Source organism: Marmota flaviventris, chromosome 12 (assembly GCF_047511675.1).
Source record: "Marmota flaviventris isolate mMarFla1 chromosome 12, mMarFla1.hap1, whole genome shotgun sequence".
Lineage (NCBI taxonomy): Eukaryota > Metazoa > Chordata > Mammalia > Rodentia > Sciuridae > Marmota > Marmota flaviventris.
The window spans coordinates 105,054,652-105,071,734 of record NC_092509.1 but is presented as its reverse complement, the minus strand read 5'-3'; the positions used below and the strand labels follow the sequence as shown (position 1 = coordinate 105,071,734).

Sequence of the window (17,083 nt, the reverse complement as noted above, 5' to 3'; positions counted from 1 at the left end):
GAGAAAAATGTTAATTTTTGGTTAGGAAAATATCTCCTAGATACAATACCAAAATCATGAACAATAAAACATTAAAAAACTTGTACTTCATAAAAATTAAAAATTCTGCTTTTCAAAGATATTATTAGGAGAATATAAAATTAAATCAAACTGAGAGAGAAAATCTTTGAATGTATCACCTGTTTGATAAAGGTTTGCATCCAAAAAACATATAAAGAAATAAAGAATCCAATTAAGAAAATAGTCAAAAGATATGAAAAGATACTTCAACAAAGATAAGGAGATGGCAGATCAGCACATATGAAGAGATGTTCAATATAATAAGGAAGGAAGTCCAAATCAAAACCACAATAAGATACCATATTCCAAATATTTAAAATTAGCTAAAATTAATATGATTGACCATATCAATCATTGACAATGTAAAACAACTGGAACTCACATAAACCACGGTGGGAACATAAAGTGATGTGTGGAAAACCATTTGGCAATTTCCTATAAAGTTATACATACACCTTTAACATGATCCAGCCAAATCACCAGTTACGTATTTAAACAAGTAAAAAAAAATGAAATCTGTCCATACAAAGATTTGTAGATGAATGTTCACACCAGCATTGTAATTGCCAAAAATTGGATATATTCCAAATGATATCAACAAGTAAACACAAAGAAATATAATTCAAAAATAAGAGAGAATAAAATACTGATAAATCTGACAACATGGATGAATCTTTATGCTCACCAAAATAAGACAAAAAAGATATATACTATATGATTCCATTTATAAAGAATTCTAGAAAAGGTAAATTCAACCAAAGTGGGAGAAAGCAGATCAGTGATTATCTGGAAATCAGGGTGAAGGGAGAAGGAAAGAGATGATTACAAGGATACATGAAGAAACTTCAGGAGTAATGGATACGTTCTTTACCTTGTGGTCATAGTTGCACATTTACTTACATATATTAAAATTTACCAAAATGTATACTTTAAAATTATATACTTTAATGTTTATCAATTATACTTCAAAAAAGCTGTTTAAGAGAACATAAAATACTTGCATTAGTAAAATATTTGGTTAGGAACAAAGCTTAAAGTTTTACATGTTAAAAAAATCAATGTAGTGCTTTGAGAGTATGACATGTAAACAACTGGATTTGTTTAGATCTGACGCATTTCGGGTTATATACTGACATTTGTCATATGTATTATTTTCTAGACTGTTTAAAATTAACTTTGAAAATCTGGCTTTTTCTTCAATAGGTGGAGCTAAATTAAACTACTCAACTTCAAATACTTTCAGTACAGTTAAAAGTGCTAATAATTTTCAGGGACTCAAAATTTTGGGGGAGTTCACAATATTTCCATGCACAAAGTTAACAGCCATATAAAAACCAGAAAATGAATGCATTCTTCAAAGATCAAGATCATTCTCACTAACCATCATAAGATTTTGCATCTCACTAATGACTGCAAAACCATGTCATTTAAATTTTACATCTCTTAATAAAGCTTAGAAATAAGGATATTTGCTATCAAACAACAGAAATATTTTGCAAGTTTCTGCATCATTTTTCTAGGAATGCAATCAAATAATTCATTTGATTAAACAAATTAAGTTAAGAGTTTGAGGGATAAAGATTCTCATTGAAAAGGTCACACACCGAATTAAAATACACTAAGGGGCTAAACTGTGAAAAACAGTATAGTGAACTTTAAAATACTATTATTCATACTAAGGACAGAAGAACTTGAAGCATATTAAAAGTTATAGAATTTCTCATTATTCTGGTATTAGTTCACTGGTAGGACATAAATGGAACAAAACAAATTAGAGTAAGCTCTCTGTTGCTTTACCAGTTGCTTAGAAATTCATACCTCGTAGTAGCTGTTCTTGTTTTACCACAAGCCCTTGGTATTTTTTAAAAGTTTTTTCATAATCCTTTCTCAAGGTTTGATTTTCAAGGTCTTCATCAAGTAAAAACTAAGTTAAGGATCATATATATTAACCAAAGCAAAGACAACCTATTGAAAAATACCTAGAAGAATACTATTAATATTTTATATGCAACTTTAGTTATTTTCTCTAACCAACAGTTTAACTAAAATGTTGTTTTCTGCCCAATATTTGTGCTATTAACAGGACACCTTAGTCCAGTATTCAAGGTTTTCCTCAGATTCCTTTGAATCAGGAAATATTTGAATTTCACCAAATACTTGAATTCCTAGAAATTAGGTGTAAATGTTTTAGGTAAGTTGCCAACTCTATAACTTTCAAATGATTATCAAGGGCTTCCATGCCAAGATTATTGCCTTGCAGAAAATGATTTAGTTACTAAGAATACTAGATTTTACTTCAAATAGATGCCCAAAATGGATTCAAAGAATGCAGATTAAATCTAAAGCTCTATGCACCCTCTTCAGATTAGAGATGCCAAGAGAAAAACATTCCAATGAAAAAGGTCCACTTTTTCCACAAAGGGGAGTTAAAAAATGTATGCTATTCTGTAAAATAGGAATAATGTTTTTATTTTTTAAAAGATATCAATAAAAATTGGATTAAAAGGAATGTTATGAGCATGACTTGTTAATCTATAAAACGTCACATTAGGATAGATATGAATAAGCCAGCCTTCAATCTATAAAAATTAAATTGTCTAAGAAATATGACATGTATTTTTAAATAAGAGGAGAATTGTAATGTTAAAAAGAATATTCTATATTACTTCAGCAGATAATAGTTAAAGGGATGGAAGTTATTTGGAGATGGACTTTGGTTCATTAAGTGAAGGAACATTATAATAAATAGAATTCCAAACCACATAATGGGTTAAACCAATAGGCAATAACATTGTTAAGACTATATAATTATTTTTCAAGTTAACTGTAGAAAATATTGTAATATGGTAATGTAAGTTAAAACATAATTTCTGAGGTTTGTTTCACAGGTTCTATCATTCTATAAGCTTCTCAAATTTGTATTTATTAAGAACAGTATTTTGCACCAGGTATGGTAGCACATGCCTATAATCCAAGCAACTTGTAGGATGAGGCAGGGAGATTGCAAGTTCAAGGCCACCCTCAACATCTTAAAGACCCTCAGCAACTTAGTGAGACCCTATTTCAAAATAAAAAGGACTGGGGATGTGACTCCATGGTAAATTGTCTCTGGGTTTAATCCCTAGTAACAAAAAAACAAAAACAGTATTTTTGCACTTAACTAGAAAAACATAATTTAATAGAAAAACAGAACGTTAAATTAAGTTCATTACACAATTCACATCAATTCCCATTAAAGTCTTCTTTGTATTTGAATAGAAGTACAAGAGCAACAATGGTGACCCATGCTTCAGCTGACCAATGGATCTTAGCAGACATAATGAGGCTACTTAGAGTCTCGCCTATTCAGTTATCCTGAACTACTACTGGCTTCTTCCTTCCATTTCATTAACTAATCCAAGTTCAGAAGAGGAAAAATGCTTATGTCAAACTGTATTTATTCTGATACTCTGAATCTTTATCTTAACCATCAACATACTTTTGAATGGTTTCCAAGCAATGTGATAAGTAATAATAATAATAATAATAATAATAATAAAAGAACAAAACAAAACCATCTTTATCAATAGGCAGCATAGGTCAAAATGAGACTCTGAAAGGATATCAGCTTTCTTCTTCTTGGAAAGTTCTTCTTGCCAAAGCTCATGTCTTTTTAACTCATGATCAATGATGTTCATACATAGAGCTCCAATTTTATAGTGAGTTATAAGTCCATGAAACTGAGAAAAGCTTTTAAGAAGAGATTTTAGTATGTATTTAAAGGAATATATTTGATCCATGAAATTTGGTTTCAGCAAACACTGGCACAAATCATATACATTTCAATAAATGAATATGTCTCTAATATACTAGGAAGATTTGGAATTGCCAGATATATATAAAAGATTACTTTAAATATATTTTAATATACTACCCTCACCATACATTTTAAGAAGTTAAGAATCAAATAAAATTTTTATAATTAAGCACAAAAGGGGCTAGGATGTGCTCAGCAGTAGAGTGCTGGTCCAGCACGTGTGAGGCCCTGGGTTCAATACTCAGCACCACATAAAATAAATAAATAAATAAAATAAAGGTAGTGTGTCCAACTACTTCTAAAAAATAAATGTTTTTAAAAAAATAATTAAGCACAAAAATATTAACTACTTGGATAGTCTCAGAATAAATTTTCAAACTACTAATAAAGTTGATAATGTACCATACTAGACAGGTTATATTCATTGTTTGAATAAATTGTAACAGAATAAATTAATAAAATACTAGCAATTTAGTTTTACATGTTTCCTAGACAATTAATTCATCCAAATAATTTATTCTATAAATATTTATTTGCTAATTCTGGCATTTTAGAATGGAGGCAAGCAATTTTCTAGGAATTGCAAGAAATTTTTCATGATGTCTTAACAAACATTTTTCTTCAGAATATTTGTGTGTAAATGCAATGTTATTCAGCCATAAAAATAATAAAATCCTGTCATTTGTGGTGACATGGATGGAAGTGGAGGACACTACGTTAAGTGTCCAAGTTAGTACAGAAAGACAAATACTGTAACTCTTTATCCTATTTAGAAGACAAAAAAGTTGATTTCATAGAAGCATACAGTTACATGGGAGAATAAATTCTAATGTTCTACAACATAGTGGGATGACTATATCTGACAACAATTTACAATCTATTTTATAAAGGACTAGAATGAAGAAGTTCAAAGTCTCAATACAAAGAAATGATAAAAACTTAAAGAAAAATATACTAATTGACCTGATTGGATATTATACATTGTATACAAATATCTCATCACACTCTATCCCATAAATATGTACAAAATTGATAAAAAATAAAATTGAGATTTAAAAATATATGATAAAAATGAGATACATAATATATACGTACTTGTATTTGCACATATATATGTATATATAACAAAAACATTTACTGAGCACTTACTCTGGATCAGACTTTATTAAGAATTGTAGTTCTTACTCATCTAAAACTAAAAACTATCTGAAAAGGCTACCACTATTACTATTCAAATTTTACACAAGAGGAAACTGAGGCACAATTAAGTAATCACATTCACACAGTTAATAAATAGTAGGCTTGGATTCAAATGTTAAACTCTACTGTTAAACCCTAAACCATTATACTAACCCATTGGGTGTGTGTGCTGGCATGGGTAAGTACAGACTAAATGAAGAGATAACTGAAAGCAAAACAGAAAAGGAAAGAGAGGGAACAAAAGGAAAGAGCATAGGAAAATATACAGAAAGACCCAGAGAACCTATAATCTACAAACTGACGCAGACAAATAGCAATGGAGATAGACCAGCCTTTTATTTTATAAGTTTTATACTTACCTAGAAAAGCAAAAAAAGATGTAAATTATGTTTGTAGCTAATTCAACGCTTTGCTTCCAGTCTTCTCTCAGGACTCTTGCCAACGCACCAAGGGCAGTTTCTAAAGAAAAAGGAGACATACAAAGATAATCATTTCCCTTGCCTCTAGTATAAAGGGTGACTGGTTTTAAATGTTGACTCATGAATAAATTACAAAGCTAAGCTAAAACTGGGACAAAAAAGTAAGATACTTCTTTCCAATACAGAAAGCTATTTTAAAAATTATAATATAAACTTTCACTTAAAAACTTATAATGAACAGCTTCAAGTCTATACTATAAATAAGTTAAATATGGTTTAAAGTAACATAATATTATGGTGACAATAAAATAATAAAAAGGGCCATTCATCTCTTAATTTGCATTTCCACTTGGAATCTTACTACTCTGGTACCAATTTTTTTCTAACATCTTATTTAATGTATAAGGGAAAAATTAAAATAAATCTAGAAAAAATAATAACATTTTGGTGTTAGCAGACTAACACTAGCTCCATAAAGTAAATTAATCAAATAAAATTTTACAGAAAAAATGTCTATTTCAGTATCACCTGCCAACAGCCATAAGCAAACAAATATTTTTCAAAAATTAGATCCCACATGTTAATGAGCATCTCTGCTAAATTTTTTATCTAAAGGAAAGTAAAATTAATGATTTGATAAATGAAAATTACATATATTAAGTAAATATAAAGTAATGACTTTGGTTTTACATTGCCAAAAATTGTCTTACCAATTTTTAAAAATTTTATTAAACTAAAATACTTGTATGTTTATGTCATAATCCAACTGTCTTTAATAAGTACTCAGGATCTATTGTACTTCATGGACAGAATTATCAGTATTTATTATCGTTATAAAAAGGTTCAGTTTTTTTTCCCACTTTCTGGCTATTCAGATTATGAAACATAAATTAACTGTATTTATTAACAGGAATAAAAAGTGGGAACACTAAAATAGATCCATGAATACATGGGTACAGTATTTGTTTTAATCCACTTAGTGGAGGATATTTTAGACAACTAAAAAACATCCTACAATAGCATTTCACAATATTATTCACATTCACAATGTAGAACACTGAAATAATGTATATTTTAAACAAAATTATTATAATGTCAAACAAGTAGAAAAGCAGTGCATATCAATATGCAAAAAATCCCCCCAAAGTCCTACTTAATAAAGAATCTGGTAATTCCCAAAGGAATTCTATATTCTATATTTTAATTATATTTCCACATTCTATAATGTAAATTTAGCTATAGGTTTAGTGATTTATTTGCCTAATTTTATATCATTCTTCTCCTTTAATATAGGATGATGTCAACAAATACATAGCTACAGGAATTCAATACATGTTATCAAGAAATAGCCAAAAGAAATCATAAAGGTCAAAATGTAACCAAAAATTTATCTATAAGTTGAAAACAATTTCAATCAAAATGCCATTATGTTTTTCCACAGAATACATAAATATATCTCAAAATTATACATTAGTCAAATGTACAACACTGACAGAGCAAGTTTTTAAGGAAAAAAAAAGGCAAATTAGAGCATTTTTCTTACATATTCTAAAACTGTAGTTAAAATATAAAACAAAAAAGCAGCAACAACAAACAGGATTATATTGGTTTGGAACTCATCAAATAGACCATGGGAATAAATATGGGAACACTAAAATAGATCCATGAATATATGGGTATAGTATTTGGCAAATAATAACTTTTTAAGAATAAGTTTTCAAAAAGCATCAATTCCATAGAAGAATGGTAGGCATATAGTAAAAAAGACATTTTGAATACGGGGAAAGGAAAGAGCATTCACTAACTAGGTTGGAATAAGTGGCTATTCCAATATGGAAAAAAGTAAAATTACATCCCTAACTCATCATTTTTAACAAAAATGAATTTAAGGCACGTTCAGAATGGCAAACTACCTCCCAAAATCTACTCCTCCATGATCAAATAAGAAATCTGGCAAAAACTGTCAAAATCAACTTTTTTCAAAACCATGGGAATTAACTAAAAACAACTCACAGAAAAATTGGCTGAATATTGGTAAGAAGAATGAGTTTCGTGGCAATTCAACTTACCCTAATTCTATCCTTCTGTCTAGCTTTGTGTTCCTTGAAAACCAGTAGTATCACAACTACAAGAACTATAAAAGCCAGCAGAATAGCCTGGCAAGACCTACAGGGAAGAGGAGCCTGAGGCTCCATTGCAGAGAACTATCACCAACCCACCTATCTGGATACTTGCTGAAAAACTCCATTCTTGGGGTGTATCTTAAAACTCAGGATAATTGTCAAACACTATTGTTGGTAACATAACAACGGCCTGAGGTAGCCTCATATCAGCTTTCTTTTTTAAAAAACAGGATTAACAAAAGGTTCACCAAAAAACTTAAAAAAGGAAAAATGAGAAATCAGATATTCATAGGAATTTAAAAAGCTCCAATATATCCCTGGGAATCTAGAAGGCAATGCATAGGTGCAGGGTTGTACATTTACCAGGGAAAGACCTAAAGGCCCTCATCTCTCATATCTGGCTAAACCCGAGACAAGGTGCAAAAGCAGGAAGTAAAGAAAAATTTTTAAACAACCTGCTTGAGCATTAAAGACATGCCCCAAAATACAGAGAATCCCTTAGCAAAGGCTCAGAGACTTATTGCCAAATGTTCAAGGAACTCTGTCCAAACATTGGCTGGCCACTAAGCTAACTGAGGAGAAATTTCAGTGGACATACAGGCAAAGGATATTGACTTTATAAAATCAATCCACATAACTCAGTAAACAGACAAACAGCATCAATAACAACCACTAGTGATAGTGAGAATTTGATTTCCAAAGTTGTTATAATGATATTATTTCAACAGCAACAAGGCAAAGAAACAGAATAGTGTGGACCATACTCAGAAAATAAAGTATTCACAAGAAACTGTACATGAGGAAGCAAAGATGTTGAATTTATGAGACAAAGACTTTAAGTCAGCTACTATAATTATATACGAAACACTAAAGTAAATCATGGCTGAGTAATAAAGTGTATAAAGATATAAGAATGATGTTTCACCAAAGATACAAATTATTAAAAAAAGAGCCAAATAGAAATTCTCTGGTTGAAAATAAAATAATTGAAATGACAAATTAATTAAGAAGGTCTCAACAGCAGATATGAACCAGAAAGAAAAAAGATCTGTAAAGACAGATCAACTTAGATAATTCAGTCTGAGGAAAAGAATGAAGAAAAAATAAATGGCCTCAAAGACCTAGGGAGCACCTCAAAGCTTAATAACATACATAATGGGAATCCCAAGGGCAGAGAAGAGAAAAAGGCAGAATGAATAGTTAGTAAAATAATGACCGAAACTTGATTTTTGTGGAAAAATATTAATCTGAACCTTCAAAAAGTTCAACAATCTCCAAGTAAGATAAATGCAAAGTCAACAACAACAAACACTCAATAAAGTACATCAGAGTCAAACTGGTAAGAATGAATGCAAAGAGAATGCTGAAAGTAGCAAAAGAAAAGCAATCTAGTATATACATGGAATCCTCAAAAAGATCACAGCTGACTTTCTATCAGAAACCATACACACATGTAGGCAAATGGGATAATATAAAGAGGTAAAAGAACTCCTATCAACTGAAAATTCTATATAACACAAATCTATCCTTCAAAAAACTAATAAAATTAAGTTACTATAAGGTCAACAAAAACTTAAAGAGAATTTATAACTAGCAGACCTTATCTACAAGAAATACGAAGGGAATCCCTTCAAACTGAAATGAAAGAACACTGTATAGTAACTTAAATCTACAAAAAGAAATGCATACAATGATAATTATATAATTGTGTTGATGGATTTATATAGATATGTAATTTGTATGGCTAAATAGTACAGAGGAGTAAGGAGGAAAAAGTCAGAATGGCAGCTACCAAGAATATAAACAACAATAAGAGTTGGCAAGGATGTGGGGAAAAAGGCACACTCACACTTTGCTGTGGGACTGCAAATTGGTACAGCCAATCTGGAAAGTAATATGGAGATTCCTGGGAAAACTTGGAATAGAACCATCATTTGACCCAGCTATCACACTCCTCTGCTTATAATCAAAGGACTTAAAAACAGCATACTACAGGGACACAGCTATATCAATGGACAACTCACAATAGCTAAATTGTGGAACCAACCCAGATGGGAAACTTTGGTATATATACATAATGAAACATCACTCAGCATTAAAAAAGAATAAAATGGCATTTGCAGGTAAATGGATGGAGTTGGAGAATATAACGCTAAGTGATGAAAGCCAATCCCCCAAAACCAAAGTTTTCTTTGATATGAGGATGCTGACTCATAATGGGGATGGGGAGCATGGAAGGAATGTAGGAACTTTAGATAGGGCAAAGGGGAGGGAGGTGCAGGGAGGGTACAAGGGGGTAGGAATGATGGTGGAATTAGTTATACATCACTACCCTAAGTACATGTATGAAGACATGAATGGTGTGAAAATACTTTGTGTACAGTGACTTGAAAAATTGTGCTTTATATGTGTAACATGAAATGAATTGTACTCTGCCATCATGTATAACAAATTAGAATAATGTAATAAAAAAGAATTATATAGAAAATAAATAAAAAATGTTAGATTCAATTCCTAACTTATAAGTTAATTACATTAATCTTAAATAGACTAAACACTTTGATGGATAAAAATGAATAAAAAAACATAATTCAACCATATGCTACCTGAAATAGAAATACTTTAGACTCAAAGACACACATGGTGTGCAAGTAGAGGTATGGAAAAAAGATATACCATGGGAAATAGACAAGTAATAGATTGAGAGACAGTAGAGAAACAGACAAGTAACAGAAAGAGAAACAGAAAAGTAATAGAAAGTGAGAAAATATTCCTAAATACATTAAAAAGTATTACAGGGGCTGGGGTTTTAGAGCACTTGCCTAGTGCATAGGAGGCACTGGGTTTGATCCTCAGCACCACATTAAAAAAATAAACATATAAAATAAAGTTATTAAAAGAAGTACTAGAATTCAGAATGTAAATATTTAAGACATGAAAATCGTGTGTGTGTGTACACATGCATGTCTATGCATGTACATAATACTTAATATATGAATATAAACTTTAGAGGTAGAATTGTTTTGCAATAATTTTTCTATTTTTAATGTTTAAATGTTTATAGACATAAATCACCATTTAATAGTAGTTCTTCCAAGTTATCAGGATTTCTAGCAAGCTGGAGTATCAAAGCAGAACCCCGAACTTTGTCAGGAATATCTTCATATAATAATTCAATATACTCATCCATGTCATTAATGTTAGCAACTTCATCAATCTGAAACAAAATAAGAGGCAGAAAGGCTTAATAATAATGCTCAACAGATTAACTGCTAAAATACTGATATTTTGGGATCACTATACTACCCTTTATAACCAGAAACCAATTTCTAAAGACTTCATAGTAGCTATCTTCTTTTTAGATAGGGATTTTAAGCCTTTGGGTTCTAGGACTCTAAAACCGAAGTGTAACAATGAGAAAATGTGATGTATATAAACTCTGAAATTTGTCAGTAAAGTATTTTAATGTAATACAAAGTTATTTGTATCTACTATAAAAGAATAAATAATATTTCAAAACCCTGCAATAAGAATAATCTAAACACTTTTACTACTTATTTTAACAAAATAATGTTTAAAACACACAACCAATAATTTTCAGTATCAATTAAATATCAATTTTCTACCTTTCTCAGATACCTCTAAGTTCAATCATTTTTTTAAAATTCCACATCAGATTAATGTGATTATATGCATTATTAATGGTAAAAGGCAATATTTTACAAGCAGTCCTTTATTAGATCAGAATTCATACACTCTTACCTCCATTCCTTCAAAAGGAGGTGGATCTTTAGGCTTGCTTGATTTTTCTTTTTTTTCTGCAAAAAGATTTTTTTTAATGAGGAGAGTTAGGTTTTTAGGGTTTCTGGGTAATTTTATTTTCAACAGCTGAGTTTGATTCTAGTTAAACTGGGGATATTAATTGATGAAACTTATCTCTTTTCAATGTATAAAAATGCTCATCTATTATCCATCCATCTGTTCTAATGATAATATCAAGGAGAGAATAAACTAATAAATTCTATAATCCCAAAGTTATGTTGGGCAACAATTTTAATTTTCTTCTTGGTTAACTTTTTGGGTATGTGCTCAGCAAGACTTATTAACAAGAGGCACAATAGTTAATTCTAATTATCCTCTTTTTCCCTTCCTTATTCAAATTTAAGGTGGAAATAGTTGAATTAATAAGGCAAAGAAAAAGATAATAGATAATATAAAAAAACTGAGTAATGTTAAAACTAAAATAAAAACTAACAAGGGTGAAGAATAAGAAATGATAGGTCAAATTTCAAGTTAAAATAATGTATAGTTATTCCCAAATAAAGAGGTATCTAAAGGTGAATTAATCAAAAACATAAATTTCATTTCTGAAAAAAAAATCTATAAAACTTTTGCAATCTGGTACAAAACCTAAGTAATACATGTTACAGTGAGTTAAATTAGAAAAATACAAAAATTTGATTCTATAATAATTAACAACTAAATATACATATAATAGAATTAGCTCATTATTTTCAGAGGATAGGAGGCATTCTAGAGTGATGAATCTCAACAGCTAAATTTTGTCTCAAACAGTGGTTTCAATTAGCAAAGAAAAAAATCCCTTAAGGTGACAAATCACATGATCAATTATTATTGCTTTGATTTAAGTCACTTTTTGGAAAAAGGCTTCTGGCTTTGAAATATTGAATACCAAGTAAAATTGTTAATATTTTAAAAATAAGTATACATTAATATAGTAAAGCATTTTGTCTAAACAGAGAAAATAATGATTTTAATATTTTTGTCCATGTATGACTATACAAAATATTTTCATATTCTTTTAATTTTGGGGAGAGAAGGAGAAAATCTGATTCATCCTGAAAACTCAGTGATAAAGTTTTCACTAGTTTAAAGATGTTTTAGCAAAAATTCCTTTAGAATTATATGAATTTGCCACTTTGAAAGATCAAATTTAACTATTATTGTATAACCCACAATAAATACACACAGATCTTAAAACATTACCAGATTTGCTGTGCTCACTTTGAATTTAATTGAAGATGCCATTTCTCATCATTTATAAACATCTTAATTAGAGTACCTTTTAGATAATATTTATTTAATAAAATTTGCATTGACATTTTCTTATCTATATAACACCTCTTAATAATTAAAAAAGTATATACACTGAGTATTTACTATGGGATTGGAAGTAATCAAGTTCATAATGCCTATTTTTGCTTTTAAATAAATGTATAGCCATTCAATTCATTTGACAAATATATAGTGAGCATTTAATATGTATTAGATGGTGTATTTAGGGCTAAATAATAAAATTATATATTAGGCACAAGGCATTTTATTTGCTGGGAAATAAATAATGCTGAGAAAAAAATACTAATTTGGAAAAAGTCAAAACAAAATTTTTATTTATTTTTCTATACAACCCAGTCAAAATTTGGACACTGACATGTTATTTTAGAAGCATCATATTTTAGAACCCATCAATGTTGAAAGATATGTAAATTTAGTAAATACTGTGAAATGGTATTACTAAGCATTCAGTAATCTGAGATACTGTTCACTGAAATAAAGTTTTACTTTGTTTTCTGGATGATTATTTGAAAATGTCTTCTGTAAGAATTTTCTAGCTGTAATACCTTAATTCTATGGTTCTTTTATATGAAGGAATTGAACATACAACAATATAGGGGTTGAAGAATGAAAAAAAAAGATTATATTTCCATTAAGAAGATTTATTTATAAAAGTTACATCTTTAGGATAGTCTAAAGCACATGACATATGCTTTTTTTAAAATTTACATACTTAAATAATTCATTCAAATTATAAATTAAACATCAATTAAGAAATTTTAAAAATATTGTCTAGTTGGGATGGGAAAAAATTGGTTTCTTCCTTAAATTATCTTCTTTTATTATTCTACAGTCAATCTGACAGATTCCTTTTTTATTCCTTATTTCAGTGTACTTCAGTACAAAAACAATGAAATAGGTCAGATAATTTTATGTGGAAGCAATAAAAACTGGCTTAAAGGAAAGTAATGCTTGTTTATTCTCTCATTTGCTTACTTGTTCACAGTACTAGTTTAAAAAAAAAAAAAAAACAACCTTACCCAACATTCAACTATGTGAAGTCTAAACTCTAGTCAAACAACTTTGGTTTTAAATTTAAAAATCAGGAATTCCTGGGATAGGGTTGTGGCTCAGTGGCAGAATATCTGCCTGGCTTTGTGAGGTCCTGGGTTCTATCCCCAGCACCACACACAAAAAAATAAGGAATTCTCCTACCTACCTTTTCCTGACAATGAATCACGGCGGTTCTGCAGATAGTATAACAGTTGTTCCACCTCATTGAGTTTTGAGGGATGAATGAGCTTGCATTCTTCAACCACCTTCCGAGCCAGAGAAGTTATATCTGTGTTGGCATTGAGACTCTTCAGACGAATGCTGCAAGCACATTCAAATTCTAACTCAGATATTCTAAAGTATGTGACAGATTCAATAACACTACTCTAAAATGGTTTACAGATTTTAAGAGAGTCAATACGTATCTGGCCATAGAATCTCAGTAAAATAAATAAAGTCCTATATAGGAAAAACACTAAACAGGGATTTTCTTTGAGCTGGACAGGCAAAGTAAAAAAGCAACATAAATCTTCTTCTGTTGAGGCAGGACAGAACCTTCTGAGGTTCTATTTTAAAGCAGCATTTCTGATGTAAAATTCATAGTCTTAAGTCATTATTGGATTTGAGAATCCATACTGCCACAAAGAAATATATATATTTAACCTCACCCACATTTTTATTTTTTTAAGTTAGGACAAGACATAATCTTGATATTTTCAAATTCAGTTGCTCTGGTGGCAACTGAATAAAACATAGATAAAGAGAAAAAGCAAGACACATTTTAAGACCTGTATGAAGAATTCTGTGAATTCTGGAACAAATGAATAGATTTTATACTTATATTAGTATATTAAATATAATAATTAACCAGCTCCCTCTTCCTTTTAAATTTAGCCCAAGAGATCCACTGAGAGACCAATAAGAAAAGATAGTTCAAGTCTTAAGACAATTAACTAATGGATTCATGGCATGTGGGAAAACTATGAAAACATAAAATCAGGTCCAGAGTGAAGAATCAAAACTGGCAAAAAAACTATCAAGCAGTTGCTCCTATGAGAGGTTTACATTAAAAAAAAGAATATTAAGCAAGCCTCCACTGTGTAGAATTATTTCTTGGTGAAGATGGCTAATTTTGTGGGGAGGGAGATATCAAGCTATTGGAGCAGGAGTGGACATCTCAGATAATGCTCTAAACGTATTATTTTTCAAACCATTATTAGATGCAGATGATCTCTCCTGAAACCAGTCCAACAAAGTGCCTTAGATACTATTCCTAGCTAACACAGACAACCCCAAATCTTGTTCGCCAGAGATTCTGCAAACCACCTAATGGTCTCTAATAAATTCCTTTTTGCTTAAATTTCCTAGAGTGGCATGTCTAAAGTTTCTAACAAAAACTCTAGTAATGGCCTGTCCTTAATCATATTTTCTTCTTCAATCTACTTAAGTTTTTGGTCCCTATTAAGTCTTATAAAGTTCTGATTATATTTTTGAATAGTTTTAGCTGCACAACAAAAGGTAGATGGCAAGGAGGGTACATTTAGAAGAAAACTCCATGGTTAACTTTAACAAAGAATTGGAAAAGCCCTGACTGTTTCAATAAATCTGATGGAGAAGACAATTTAAAAAAAAAAATTATCAGACTTTTTAGAGAAGTTTCAGGTTTACAGAAAAACTATACAGAAAGTAGAACACTCCCATATATGCCTCCCTCATAGTTTCTAATATTTTACTATTTTTTATTATTACTCTCTTGCATCAGGTTGGTATACTTATTATAACTGATGAATCAAAATCAATACATATAATTATTAACCAAGGTCCATAGCTTATGTTAGGGTTCACTCTTTGTGTTCTATGAATTTTGATAAAAGCATGTCATATATATCAATCATAGTATCATACAGAATAGTTTTACTGCCTTGAAATGCCCTGTTCTTCATCTCTCCCTCCCCTTAATTACTGGCAATCTCTAATCTTTTTACTATATTTATAGCTTGCCTTTTCCAGAATGTCATGTAATTGGAATCATGTAGTACATATGTTTTTCAGAATGGCTTCTCTCACTTAGCAATATACAATTAGACTCCTTCATTTCCTTCATGTCTTTTCATAGTTTGATAGTCCATTTCTTTTTTTTTGGTACCATGGATGGAACTCAGGGGTGCTTAACCATTGAGCCATACCCCCAGGGTCTCACTGAGTTGCTTGGGCCTCAATAAGTTGCTGAGGTAGGCTTTGAACTCCCAATCCACCCTACTCCCCCACCTCAAGGAAGATACGTGATTACAGGCGTGTGCCACTGCGTCCCACGATAATTTATTTCTTTTTACTGCTGAGTAATACTTGATTGTATAGGCTGCACCCATTTGCTTATCTATTCACTACTGAAGGATATCTTGGCTGCTTCCAATTGTTGACAATTATGAATAAAGCTAATATAAACATTCATATGCTGAGTTTTATTTGGATTTATGTTCTTAGCTCATTTGATGAATATCTAGGAGAACAATTGCTGGATCATGTGGTTTGTGTATGTTTAGCTCTGCAAGGAACTACAACATTTTCTAACAAAATGAATGCCATTTTATATTCCCAAAGTTATGAGGGTTCCTGCTTCTCTATATCCTTGCTGATATCTTGTTATTCTTAGTGTTTTGGATTTCAGCCATTCTAATATATATTAGCAATCTGATTCATTTCTTTCCACTCAGGATAATAAGACAAATTTTCTGATTTTAGTGTGTACTCTCTCCTAAATCTGTCATTTATTAAAAAGATAAGAAAAAATTCAGGAGGGTGAGAAATTTTCAGAAGATGTCAGCTTATGTTTACTGGATTAATTGTATCAATGAATAGAAGGCACCATATGTCTATGAAGAACATCATAAACTCACAAAGTATCACCTATATTATTTTTGGATTAGGACCAACACTTTCCTGTAAAGAAATATTCAGAAAATTCAACTCAGTTGAGGATGGGTTTGTAAATTCCTTTGATCAAAGGGGAGAATAAAATATAAGACTTCTGGAATGAGGGGGGCATACCACTGGCAGTTTCACTTCATGTCTTTCTCAATCTATGAGATTCTCTTCATTCTCACAACTAATAATGCCTCCCAAATTTAAAAAAAACAAAAAAACAAAAAAACCAAAAAAAACCCAAAACCACTTTGGTACCACAATATGATTTCTCTCCATCTTGTGCATGAGCTTTACAAGGTAAATCTACTGATTTTTCTCTTACTAAAATTTAAGTGCACTTTAACCACAATGGGCAGTAACTCTTTCCATGTGGCTAACTCTACCAAATGTAACTCTTGTCTAGAAAGTCTGCAGATTTTAAAGTAACATAT

At 30.5% G+C, this 17,083-nt stretch overlaps 1 protein-coding gene across 4 annotated transcripts in view; it reads right to left on the bottom strand.

The window, feature by feature from the left end:
- Positions 1–17,083, bottom strand: part of Kifap3 (kinesin associated protein 3) — a 143,246-nt gene that overhangs the window by 98,519 nt on the left and 27,644 nt on the right. For all 4 annotated transcript variants that reach the window (XM_027935034.3, XM_071600329.1, XM_071600328.1 and 1 more), the window contains exons 3-8: positions 13,894–14,048; positions 11,361–11,416; positions 10,674–10,815; positions 5,416–5,515; positions 3,665–3,789; positions 1,879–1,977 (exon numbers count right to left, since the gene is read on the bottom strand). In XM_027935034.3, coding sequence (XP_027790835.1) covers positions 1,879–1,977; positions 3,665–3,789; positions 5,416–5,515; positions 10,674–10,815; positions 11,361–11,416; positions 13,894–14,048 — 677 coding nt within the window. The remainder of the gene's footprint in view (positions 1–1,878; positions 1,978–3,664; positions 3,790–5,415; positions 5,516–10,673; positions 10,816–11,360; positions 11,417–13,893; positions 14,049–17,083) is intronic.